Raw genomic sequence first — 13,822 nt, forward strand, 5'->3', positions numbered from 1 at the left:
AAATGTGATATTTTACATGGCGATTGTCGAGAGGATTTACTGACACTGAGAAATGTGTTATTTTACATGGTGATTGTCTGTCTGTGTCACAGAGAGGATTTACTGACACTGAGAAATGTGTTATTTTACATGGCGATTGTCTGTGTCACAGAGAGGATTTACTGACACTGAGAAATGTTATTTTACATGGCGATTGTCTGTGTAACAGAGAGGATTTACTTACACTGAGAAATGTGTTATTTTACATGGTGATTGTCTGTGTCACAGAGAGGATTTACTGACACTGAGAAATGTGTTATTTTACATGGTGATTGTCTGTGTCACAGAGAGGATTTACTGACACTGAGAAGTGTGTTCTTTTACATGGTGATTGTCTGTGTCACAGAGAGGATTTACTTACACTGAGAAATGTGTTATTTTACATGGTGATTGTCTGTCACAGAGAGGATTTACTGACACTGAGAAATGTGTTATTTTACATGGTGATTGTTTGTCACAGAGAGAATTTACTGACACTGAGAAATGTGTTATTTTACATGGGGATTGTCTGTCAGAGGATTTACTGACCCTGTGAAATGTGTTATTTTACATGGCGATTCTCTGTGTCACAGAGGATTTACTGACACTGAGAAATGTGTTATTTTACATGGCGATTGTCTCACAGAGAGGATTTACTGACACTGAGAAATGTTATTTTACATGGCGATTGTCTGTGTAACAGAGAGGATTTACTTACACTGAGAAATGTGTTATTTTACATGGTGATTGTCTGTGTCACAGAGAGGATTTACTGACACTGAGAAATGTGTTATTTTACATGGTGATTGTCTGTCACAGAGAGGATTTACTGACACTGAGAAATGTGTTATTTTACATGGTGATTGTCTGTCACAGAGAGGATTTACTGACACTGAGAAATGTGTTATTTTACATGGGGATTGTCTGTGTCACAGAGAGGATTTACTGACACTGAGAAATGTGTTCTTTTACATGGCGATTGTCTGTGTTACAGAGGATTTACTGACACTGAGAAATGTGTTCTTTTACATGGCGATTGTCTGTGTCACAGAGGATTTACTGACACTGAGAAATGTGTTATTTTACATGGTGATTGTTTGTCACAGAGAGAATTTACTGACACTGAGAAATGTGTTATTTTACATGGGGATTGTCTGTGTCACAGAGAGGATTTACTGACACTGAGAAATGTGTTATTTTACATGGCGATTGTCTGTGTCACAGAGAGGATTTACTGACACTGAGAAATGTGTTATTTTACATGGCGATTGTCTGTGTCACAGAGAGGATTTACTGACACTGAGAAATGTGTTATTTTACATGGGGATTGTCTGTCACAGAGAGGATTTACTGACACTGAGAAATGTGTTCTTTTACATGGCGATTGTCTGTGTCACAGAGGATTTACTGACACTGAGAAATGTGTTCTTTTACATGGCGATTGTCTGTGTCACAGAGAGGATTTACTGACACTGAGAAATGTGTTATTTTACATGGCGATTGTCTGTGTCACAGAGAGGATTTACTGACACTGAGAAATGTGTTATTTTACATGGCGATTGTCTGTCACAGAGAGGATTTACTGACACTGAGAAATGTGTTATTTTACATGGTGATTGTCTGTCACAGAGAGGATTTACTGACACTGAGAAATGTGTTATTTTACATGGCGATTGCCTGTGTCACAGAGAGGATTTACTGACACTGAGAAATGTGTTATTTTACATGGCGATTGTCTGTCACAGAGAGGATTTACGGACACTGAGAAATGTGTTATTTTACATGGTGATTGTCTGTGTCACAGAGAGGATTTACTGACACTGAGAAATGTGTTATTTTACATGGTGATTGTCTGTCACAGAGAGGATTTACTGACACTGAGAAATGTGATATTTTACATGGTGATTGTCTGTGTCACAGAGAGGATTTACTGACACTGAGAAATGTGTTATTTTACATGGTGATTGTCTGTGTCACAGAGAGGATTTACTGACACTGTGAAATGTGTTATTTTACATGGTGATTGTCTGTGTCACAGAGGGGATTTACTGACACTGAGAAATGTGTTATTTTACCGTTTACAGCGGCGTTACAAGCTCTGCAGGGTTGTACAGGTGGGATACGTTATTAGAATGACGTTTATTGGGTCCACCCCTGAAGGTCGACACCAAAAATAGGTTTGGAAGGTTGACAATGGCAACGTTGTCATTCAAAAAGTTGACATGAGTTCTTCACACTTTTTTGAGCCGACATGTGCCGACAGGCGTTATTTTATGTCCTACCATCCACTAGGGCGTGGTGGGAGAATAGAATAGTGTGCCCGAAGCCTGGAAAAACCCATGTCGGCCTTTTTACCGTTGACCTTCCAACCCAGTCAACCATAGCCATGTAGACCTTCAGTTGTCAACCTAAATTGGGTGGACCCAATGACCCATTCCCTACAGCCGCCATTGCTGACACAGCCCTCCCACCTGGCGATGCCGTTACTTGCGCTGCATCTTTTTGCCGTAGCATCTATTAATTACCGCTCCCAAGATAGAGGATCCCACTAACATATGTGTAGCTAGTGTTCATTCTAGCACCCTGCACCTTTTAAGACCCATGTCGTTCCTCTTTCCTGCCTGGGGTGTCGCTGTCCGCTGTGATCCTTCTAGCACAGTCTGGTCTGTATCTCAGTACTGAGTTACACCATAGCAGATAGCTATGGCAGCAGGATGGAGGGACTGCAAGTATATTACAGGATGCTATACTGAGCACTATTCGCTGTCGCACCTGGCTGACATATTCAGCGCTACCTGAACCATTGGTCCTCAGCTGTCTATTAATTATTAATTTTATTTCCTCTTTAATTGCAGTGTTTTATACAATGCTTTATCTCTATTTACTCCGCCATTCTTCAGTTCTAATGATGTACAACACAGGTGGAAGGTTTACGTCTCCATTTGTCTCGCCTGCAGCTTTCCGAAGATGTTGTCAACCGGATGAAAGAGTCTTCGGCGCAAAGGAGGGAGCAGAACGCATCTGCCAAGTCCGACTCTCCACCGTATCCAGCGTCTTTCCCCAGGGGCGACCCGGCGTCCACCGCAGCAGAAGAGAAGGACAAAAGTGAAGGTATGTTTACAACAATTTTTTTTTAAAACTTATGCCGGTGGTTCCCAAACTCGGTCCTTAGGATACCTTAACAGTCATGGTTTTAAGGATATCCATGTTTAAGGACAGGCAACTTAATTAGTAACTCAGTTTTTTTTTTGTGCCATCTGTGCACAAGCAGGTATATCCCTGCAACCGGGACTGTTATGGACAGGGCTATTTTTCAGCAGGCTCCAGCAGGAACTGAGGCCCTTATTCTAGTTCACTCTTTCTGACAAAATATTTCTTAGATGGACAAAACCATGTTCACTGCAGGTGAGGCAGGTGTAAAACCCCACCCAAATCTAATTCTCTCTGCATAAGTAACACCTGCCTCACCTGCAGTGCACATGGTTTTGTCCATCTAAGAAATATTTTGTCAGGAAGCGTGAACTAGAATAAGGGCCTCGGTTCCTGCTGGAGCCTGCTGAAAAATAGCCCTGGTTATGGAGCCTTGATGACTGAGTTTGGGAAGCCCTGGTTAAGGGTATGGGGAACATGGAGTAATGGGGTACCTTATCTGCAGGTGCTCCGAGTCCAACTGCGGGAGATAGCAAGCGGCAGCCCACGTATGCAGAGGAAGACCTGTACAGGAGGTGAGTGCCGGCATCTAACCTATCAGAACAGGGCTCTTTCTGCGCTTAGATGTAAATGTAATAAGAATTCTGTAAACTTCATACCTACAGTAAATAGTGGTTTATTACACGGAGTTTGAGTAGGTCTTAATGTTGGTTGGCAGCCTACTAGAGTGCTGGAACCTCCAGAAGAAGGTCATCACTGCACAGCTAGGAATAACCACCAGAATCCACCGTCATGGCTCCGAAGAGCCAATAGTAGATTTAAAAAAATAATCTGGATATCAGGTGACACGATGAATAGAATCCACCTCTCAGAAACATTAACAAGAGAGAGTGCCGTGCGCGTCACCAAACGTACGCATACACTAAACCACAAAACCACCTGCTCCCATTATGTTCTCTTTAGTCTTTTATTTTTCGTAATATAATCACATTTCCATGTAGTCTCCTAAACACCACTGTAAAAGTTTGTTCCTTAGTTGGGCAAATGGTATAGTAGTCCTTAGAGTGGGAACAGTGTTCATGCTGACGCGTTTCTCAACATTACATGTGACTTCATCAGAGATACATAGCCTCAGTGCTGCTTGCATTATAAAACACTTGCTATGGTGACTTTATCTGTGAAGGGCTTTCTATACACAACCCTGTGCCCTCTGTATCAGCATTCCGGAAAGAGAAGGCATACAGGCAGTTGGGTGGGGGGTGGGGAGAACGCTCGCTCCTCAGTAGCACCAATGAATAAGAGGAGAACTGCTGGTGATAGTGTTGAGTGCTGGACATTAATGCAGGACCTGTGCAGTGTGAGACTTCGTGACTATGAGTTTACCCCTTGGTAAAATGTCCATCGAATGAAAGGCAGCAGATGAATGAATACTGCCGGTATGCCACTGTTCTTATAAAGCATATGGTCATCACGCTTTTGGTGGTGGGGGTGACTTTGTTGTGTTTTTCCGCAGGTATGAGCGAGAACAGGCCATTATCCAGGAAGAACTGGCCCGCATCGCCTGGAGAGAGCGCGAGGCAGCGCAGGATAAGTACAGCTCGGCTATGGCGCGTGAGAAGAATTACACCAGCCAGGAGCGCAGACGAGCAGAACAGCTGGTGAGTGCGGGCAGTATAGGCATCCCCCATGATGCTCTGTGCCTGGGCGCAATTACAGTACTTCCAGATTCCCAGTGATCATGGTGGGTGTGGCCTGAAGGAAACCGGGATATGAAAATCTTCCTTCTGTGCTGTCACGTACTCACCCTGTGACGTTTTGTGGGCTGAACCAATATTCAGGGGAATGCAGCCGTTACTAAGGACCAGTACCCCATGAATAGTCAGACCTCATGAATATTAATCAGATCTGTTTATTAATGACAGTCCTCCAGTGATGCCACGGTTTCCTAACACTGGTCCTTATTCTAGTTGAATCGGATGGATGCGTATTTTCGGACAGGAACAGAGTGTTCTTTGCCCCGTCTTCCGTACGGATCGCTCACACTGTCCGAATGAGGTAAGACGCCGACCGAATGGACCACGAGTGGATGTTTCATGTGAACACCTCCTCCATCTGTGGGAACCTCCCCATTCTCCGATGGTCGCCAACCATCGAATGATGGACCGAGTGGTCAGGCAGCACCTAGTACTCCAGACCATTCGGGCTTTTCTCCGTGCAAAGGCAGGGATATGGGCAGGCAGCTGACGTCCGGCTATGCCATATGTCTGCCCCCCATACATGCGTCACGGACGGATTACCATACGTGCGCCCAGCGGTTTCATGGGAACGCCCATGAAACGCGGGCGTACGTATATGGTAATGAGCCCAAACAGCCCTTCACGCCCCTCTCCACCCCCTGCTCGGATTGTTCCGACCGATCATTTTCTGCACGGACCTCACGCCGTGTTCGTACGTGTGAGGCGTTGGCACATGTGCAGAAACGCCTCTGCACATGCGCAAACACCAACCATCGCCCGTCCGTCCACATTCGGAGCTATCCGACTCAACCAGAATAAGGGCCACAGTGACCATCTGCACTCGGGATCACCCACAAAATAGGTCCACAGAGGGTAGGTGAGAGACAGTGGTGGACCCACTGCTGGAACAGCCCACGTGGCGGCTATGTGTCTGCGGTGTGGGGCTGACAGTATACAGGGCCTGTGTCCTGTGCATTGCAGAACCACAGTGATTCCGGTCTTGGTTTCTCTGATAACCTGCTCTGTGACTGTAGAGACGACTGTTACTTGCAGCACTGTGGTATTTAAGCGTTATTCGTGATGATGACATTGGGTTGTACCATTATCGGTGCTTTAATAAACCTAATATATCCCAGTATAATCCAAGATGAGCTTAGTGGTATTAAATCAGAATGCTTTTTTAAACAAACATGTCCATTTTTACTATTTTGGACTATAACCCCAATATTTTGAACCCCTACTTCTTTGCCATCTATGGAAATATTACATATATCTTTTGAGTAGAGATTGGCAAATGCAGATTTACCCAGATCCCAAACCGGGATCTTATTGGGCTTTGAGATCTGGGTAAATTGGCTCTTATCAGCTGTCATAAGTTTTGGCTTCAAAACACGTGGCAGCCGGGTAGCCCATAAGATTCCATTTTGAGATCCGGGTAAATTCGGATATTCCATCTCTACTTTTGAGCAATGCCAATGTTTTGAAAAACATTCAAATAAAATATAAATTTTTACTCAAATCGCGTGACGAACACGCCATTCCGGCTTTGAAACGCTGGGCGGGATGTAATAGCTCAGGATCAATCGCTTCCAAGGCATGGTATTGGCCTGGTAAATGATTGTCTCTTTAAAACAAGTACAAGGCCAACATCCCGCACATCTGCTGAAATCGGACACACATCCCACCTGTTGGTTTGAATGATATACAGATGTAGCGGGAGACATCTTTGCAGGGGATGGCGGAAGAGTCGCTATCCGTCTTTCCCCGCCAGCCACCATAAGGGGACGCGCGCGCACGAGATGCACGCGCGTCCCTTTACAACGGGGCTCCCCCCGGGTCCCCGCCGCCTCGCCGACGGTCGCCCCGGGTCCCTGCCGCCTTGCCGCACACACCCCCCCCCCCTCCTAACCGTGTCAGTCTCCCTGAAGCGGAGACGGACAGGGTTCCCGTCCCCCCGCCAACGGGAAACTGGGACAGACGCACGTGTGTGTGAGACGCAGGCGCGTCCCAGTCTCTATCGCCGGCGCTCGCCAGTGCAAGGGATCTGGCGAGCGCCGGCCAAAGATGTCTCCCGCTCCATCTGTAGATCTTTTACGTTTTGAAAGTCCGTTGGAATGGAGCCTGATCCTTTCATTGATTGGACAATTGGACTTGCAGAATTTTTTTTGGAAGGCACCCCGGTATGTGTAGTGTAGTAGAGCACCCAGTTATATTCCAATACGTAATTTTAGCGCGCAGTCTGTTAAATGGCACAATTAGCACAAGCTACAATCTGCCCAATTTAATAAGTTCAGCAATCGTAATAAGCCTTTAGATTCAGCAGTATGATCGGCCTGTCTGATTTTGAAAACGTTCAACATCCCACTATAAATATACACACATACGAGAACCAGTGCGAGACAGAACAAAGATTTCTACGTACACATTCTCCCACTACATGTTTTAATGCCCGTCTTTTCTTGCTGGCAGCTGCTCTCTGGTCCAATGCGTTTCAGATCCGAAAACAACATCAGACATTTTAGGAGAAATTGCTGCCAATGAGCATGTGAAGAATCTTCATTACGTCTCTTACGAAGCATTTTCCAACCACGTCTATAGTAAAATCGTATTACTGTAAATATCACTTATATACCCCTGTTTATGTGGTCATAGTTTGAGCGACTGGCCAGGAGATTGGGGTTTTTCCGGGTTCGTAGAAATCCTCACTGCGTTTGCTTATGGTATACTGTCGATTTTTTTTTTTAACTTGGAAAAATTGCACAGATTTAGGGCCAGATTCTCTAAGCTTCAAAAGTGATAAAATGGAGAGATAAACCACCAGCCAATCAGCTCCTACCTGCCATGTCACAGACTGTGTTTGAAAAATGTCAGACAGGAGCTGATTGGCTGGCTGTTTATCACTCTCCATTTTCTCACTTTTGAAGCTTAGAGAATCTGGCCATTAATCCTTTGTATATATATTTTTTGGGTGCAGTAACTTAATTTAGCCACCAGTAACACAGACAATGACACCTGTAGAGTATATTCCAGTGGTTTTGCAATTAGGGTGCTGTCTCACTGGGGTAGGTTAGTTGTCAAACTAACCATGGTCTTTTTAATAGGCAAAACCAGTTCATGTGGCTTTATAAAATGTTGACAACAGAAGAGAAGCCTCTCTCCCCATATAAGTGACCCTAAAGCTGCCATACACTAGTCCGATATGTCTTAGTGTTCATTCTAGCACCCGCTGTCTTTGAAAACCCACGCAGTTCCTGCTGTCTGCTCTGGTGTTTCTAGCACAGGTCTGGTTTGCATATCAGTGCTGATATACAGACCACACTGTGCTAGAAACACTACAGCAGACAGCGACATCCCAGGCAGGGAAGAGGAACTGCATGGGTTTTCAAAGATAGCGGATGCTAGAATGAACACTGTCTCCCTTTCACACGATTTTGATCCATCTGGCCAATTAATTGTGTGAAAAGTGTCATATCGTGTGTGATTTACCTCTGATTATGATCTGATGTCCAGTACCGCGCACACCGGATCGTATCCAGAGATCTTCATCGCTGCCCCAAGGATCCGTCGTATCCCACAGACTGGCATCGCATATAATACATCAAATGCAAACGGACCACCTACAATGTATCGTATGCGACGATCCTAACTGCTGAGGAGCCCGACAGTTCCCCGGCTGGTAGTTCCTAAGGTATTACATATGGGCTGCATCCGATACCTTGCACAAGCTTATAGGGTCCTTAAGGATGACCTAAACACAATTTTCCAAATTGGAATATGTGAAGTTTATCTTATACAGTAGAACATTTTGGAACACAATCTTCCTGCACGACCGTGACATCGCCGCGGCGTGCTGTTGCGGAACAGACAGTTGCTTATAAAGCACAAGTACATTTATATCTGTTGCTTCCCATTGGTGACGTGTGTTCTTTCCTCTCCCAAAGTTCACAGTCATTTATCCCAGGGTTTTGTAATCTCATCGACCCGTGCAGTTCCTCTTCCCTGACTGGGATGTCGCTCTCTGCTGTGGTGCTTGTAACACAGTGTGTTCTGTATTTCAGCACTGAGATACAGACTAGACATGTGCTAGAAGCAAACACAGCAGAGAGCGACACCCCAGGTAGGGAAGAGGAACTGCACAGATTTTGAAGGAGGCAAGGTGATAAAATGAATACTATCCATTTAAAGGAGAATAAACCTTTTATGTTAATTAGACTTAAGGTTTTCACTATACAATTTACGATGACAAATCGCCGTCTTCCTTGTGTCTGGTTGGCGGCCAATGTTGTCTTCCTGCTCCAGAAGACATAAAGATTGTGTAAAGTATGAAGCGATGATTGGATCGAGCACCTTGCTAATAAGTGCTGCATTTAATTCAGCCAAAGTAATCGCATCAGACTCCAGGCCTTATCAGCATGCAGGCTGCATTCTCCGGCCCGGTGCTGATTGGGTCTCTCAATCACTGCCCGCAGCCTCGGATTTATCATGCAGACAAACACACGGCCGGGTGGTGACAGCCTGAGTTACTGCACGATCCATCCGTTCTTCAGGCTGCGCTTTGTATTGGAATAACCTGCTCAGAGTGAGTGTATCAGCGTATAGTATGAACTCAGGAACATGTACGACGGGTAACTGTGCAAATGGGACTATGAGCGATCGGCTGGTATTCTGATTGCAGGATTGTACGAGCACCACATCTGATACTTGGGCAAGTTCTGTATTGCTGCTTCCAGGGCCCCAGATCCCTCTATAGAACATGTGCAGTTGTTGGGCAATTTTATTGTTTCATCTTCTTTTCCTATTGTGCAAAGCCTTTAATCTGGTGTCATTGTTTAGACGTGTAGCGTGTATTTCTGTGTTCGCATCATTTTTGTGTTTTATTGTTGCTGTTTTCGCAGCTGTTATTGTAGGTTTGTGGTGGTTTTTGTTTTTGCTTTTTTTTTTGTAAGAGAGATCTTGACATATTCAGAAGGTCAGAGATGTCTTGGGGGCAGATGTCATCCCCCGTGCGTGGTCTCTTCTCCTGGAGAAAGGACCCAGAGCTGTTCTATTACAGACCCCCAATGAACCACGAGCCGGGATGCGTTCGCCAGGTCGACAATAATATGACCTATTGACCTTTTTGGTCAAAATGCAAAAGGTCAACAGGGTCAAAATGGAGATGGTCGACATAAAAGGTTCAACACACTTTTTTCATGTCCTATTGTTTTTTTCAAACCTAAACTTGTCCCGTGGCGGGCTCTCTTTGCTCACCACGCTGAACAAACGTAGTCCGCGTGGATGGAAAATGATGAAAGTTGAAATAAATGTAATAAAAAAACACAGTTCAGAATTCAAATAGGAGAGCCACACCCACTGCCAGTGAGTCAGTTTGGAATGGCAGTTGGTGACGGTGGGTGTGGCTTCCCTATTTGAATTCTGAAATGTGCTGCAGCCGCGCCTCTGAAGGTGCCAAGGTATGTATCTATCACACGGATACCCCAACGGAGGGGGTTAGGGATGAGGTTAAAAACAAAAACCCAACAAAGCTGAAGTGGTCTCTGTTGGGAGGCCTTTGTGCGAGGGTTTTTACAGTATGTTACATTTCTGTATACTTATCCCGGCACGGCCCCTAGATCTATAACCAGCTGTACAGTGAGGGGCAAGCTTTAATACTTCCACTGGACGGTTCTAGCATGGCGTCCATCTGCTGCCGGTCAGGGCAGAGCCTTCTCCGAGGGGGCACAGCACATGTAATCCTGTTACACTTCACAGCTGTCCATTATCTTGTAAAAATACCAAACCTTTGAAAATGAAATAAAATAATAGCTGAATCACATTATAGCCGCAGCACTGCAAAATATATAGTATTATACATTGCAGTAATACTGTATGACATTTTTATTATAGCCATATAAAATCCAGTATCGCGGATGTATAAAGAGATTAACTATAAGCAGATATTTATCGGTAGGCCCAGGTGAACGCATCTCTGCTGCCTGATTGCACCAGTCCGTGCACTTGGTTATATCATTATGGGAGTGCGCTGGCGCCAGCCGTGTCTGCTGCCAATGTGAGTCCTCTGCAATCTGGCAGTTATAGATGTACGCACAGCTCTGTGTACCCGCAGTTCCGTCTTCATGCCCTCTGTAAGGGCAGTATTCAATGAGAAATCTCGCCGTGTGCAGTGAGTCCGGTTTAGGGTTCGCTGCACACTCGCTGTGTTCCGGAGGGCTGGCTGCCACTCGCTCTCTCCGTATTCAATGTTGGAGGGGCGAGTAGCCCCTCGCGGCGAATCTTAACCCCTGCAACGGACGAGCGTCCACGGCAGGGAGCCGTGGGACGGTGGCAGGCAGGGAGATTGAAGTCTCCCTGCCTGCCCCAGAACGTATGTGGGGGGGAGGTGGGCTCCCCGGGACCCAGGCAGCACAGGCTGCCTCCCCCCCCCCCCCCCCCCCCCCCAGAGCCAGCAGGGGACCCGGTATATTACATGCATATGTAATGATCGGGTGCAGTGAATATATGAATATCTAATGAGCGGCTCTCGGCTCCCGGCCCCCTGCTGGCTGCTCTGTGTAAAAAAAATATATATATATATATTTGGTACTTATGTAGTATCTGGGCGTCCGATTTAGAAATCGCATCGCATCGCATCGCATGCGACCAAATCGTATGCGATGCGATGGTCAAGATTTTTCCATAGGATTCAATGTTAAAATGGTCTGAGTCCATTTTAACATAGAATTCAATGGGAAAAAGGGGTCCTTTTCCTTTCCCCACTATCCAAGTGGGCATGGAGTTGGATATAAACCTGTGGCGAGCGTAGCGAGCCCCGTGAGGGGACACAGAATACTTTTTAAGAAATATGCGTCCCCTCGCGAGGCTCGCTTCGCTCACCATGCTTCGGGCTCGGTGGCTCGCTGCGCTCGCCACGCTATATAAAATCAACTCTATGCCCACTTGGATAGTGGGGAAATGAACAGGACCTTCTTAACATTGAATCCTATGCAAAATCGCATCGCATCGCATCTGATTGTATGCCTTAAGGTAAGGCATACAATCACAAAATCGGACGCCCAGATACTACATAAGTACCATATTTTTTTTTATTTATTAAATATATATTCATGTGCTATAAGCACATGAATAAAAATAGCATGCCCCTTCACAGAATAAAATTCCTGATTTTTTGACACCAAAATTCCACTTCTCCATGAAAAGATGGAGAATTGCTACACGGAGAGACACGGCGAAAATCACTTAGAAAGACGGCGAGAAGTGCACATTGAATAGGGTTGCTCGCTTTTTGAGAGCAAAAGTCTCCGTCCAACGCGAGAAAAGCACAAACTCGCCATAAAGCACGGAGAATTTTTCTCATTGAATACTGCCCTGTGAATTGCCATGTACTGTCGCATCCGTGTCTTGCTGATTCCATGGACTTTTATGATCCAGAGCAGTTGGTTTCCAACCTTAATTGGTCGTGAGCTACTCGAGACAAAATAATCCTCCCAAAGAGAGGCTAAAATTTTTGAAAAAAACAAAAAATCGGCCTAATAACCGAAAAGTGCCCCTTACACAGTATGCCATATACCATAATGCTTATTACACATTATAACACACACCATAATGCCCCTTACACAATATGCCATATACTGTAATGCTTATTACACATTATAACACACACCATAATGCCCCTTACACATTATGCCATATACCGTAATGCTTGTTACACATTATAACACACACCATAATGCCCCTTACACATTATGCCATATACCGTAATGCTTGTTACACATTATAACACACACCATAATGCCCCTTACACATTATGCCATATACCCTAATGCTTATTAAACATTATAACACACACCATAATGCCCATTACACAATATGCCATATACCGTAATGCTTATTACACATTGTAACACACACCATAATGCCCCTTACACAATATGCCATATACCGTAATGCTTATTACACATTGTAACACACACCATAATGCCCCTTACACAATGTTATATACTGTAATGCTTATTACACATTGTAACACACACCATAATGCCCCTTACACATTATGCCATATACCGTAATGCTTATTACACATTATAACACACACCATAATGTCCCTTACACATTATGCCATATACCATAATGCTTGTTACACATTATAACACACCATAATGCCCCTTACACATTATGCCATATACCGTAATGCTTATTAAACATTGTAACACACACCATAATGCCCATTACACAATATGCCATATACCGTAATGCTTATTACACATTGTAACACACACCATAATGCCCCTTACACAATATGCCATATACCGTAATGCTTATTACACATTGTAACACACACCATAATGCCCCTTACACAATGTCATATACTGTAATGCTTATTACACATTGTAACACACACCATAATGCCCCTTACACAATATGCCATACACCGTAATGCTTATTACACATTATACCACACACCATAATGCCCCTTACACATTATGCCATATACCGTAATGCTTGTTACACATTATACCACACACCATAATGCCCCTTACACATTATGCCATATACCGTAATGCTTGTTACACATTATACCACACACCATAATGCCCCTTACACATTATGCCATATACCGTAATGCTTGTTACACATTATAACACACACCATAATGCCCCTTACACAATATGCCATATACAGTAATGCTTATAACACATAACACACACCATAATGCCCCTTACACAATATGCCACGCACCACAATGCACTTGATCCAATATGCCGCACACCGCAATACCCCTGACACGATATGCCACACACTGTCCAACAGTAAGGCTTCTAATTAATTTTAAATTACCTGCTCATTGCCATCGGTGCAGTGCTTATTGCCAGGGGTGTAATGCTCATTGCCCAGGGGTTATAGAGCTAAGAGCTCCCGGC

The 13,822-nt window shown here is 44.6% G+C and overlaps 1 protein-coding gene across 2 annotated transcripts in view; it reads left to right on the forward strand.

Moving 5' to 3' along the window:
* Positions 1-13,822, forward strand: part of CHCHD6 (coiled-coil-helix-coiled-coil-helix domain containing 6) — a 204,932-nt gene that overhangs the window by 17,190 nt on the left and 173,920 nt on the right. For both annotated transcript variants that reach the window (XM_083155652.1, XM_083155653.1), the window contains exons 2-4: positions 2,976-3,129; positions 3,674-3,743; positions 4,682-4,826. In XM_083155652.1, coding sequence (XP_083011778.1) covers positions 2,976-3,129; positions 3,674-3,743; positions 4,682-4,826 — 369 coding nt within the window. The remainder of the gene's footprint in view (positions 1-2,975; positions 3,130-3,673; positions 3,744-4,681; positions 4,827-13,822) is intronic.

This window comes from Crinia signifera, chromosome 8, assembly GCF_055691185.1.
Source record: "Crinia signifera chromosome 8, ASM5569118v1, whole genome shotgun sequence".
Lineage (NCBI taxonomy): Eukaryota > Metazoa > Chordata > Amphibia > Anura > Myobatrachidae > Crinia > Crinia signifera.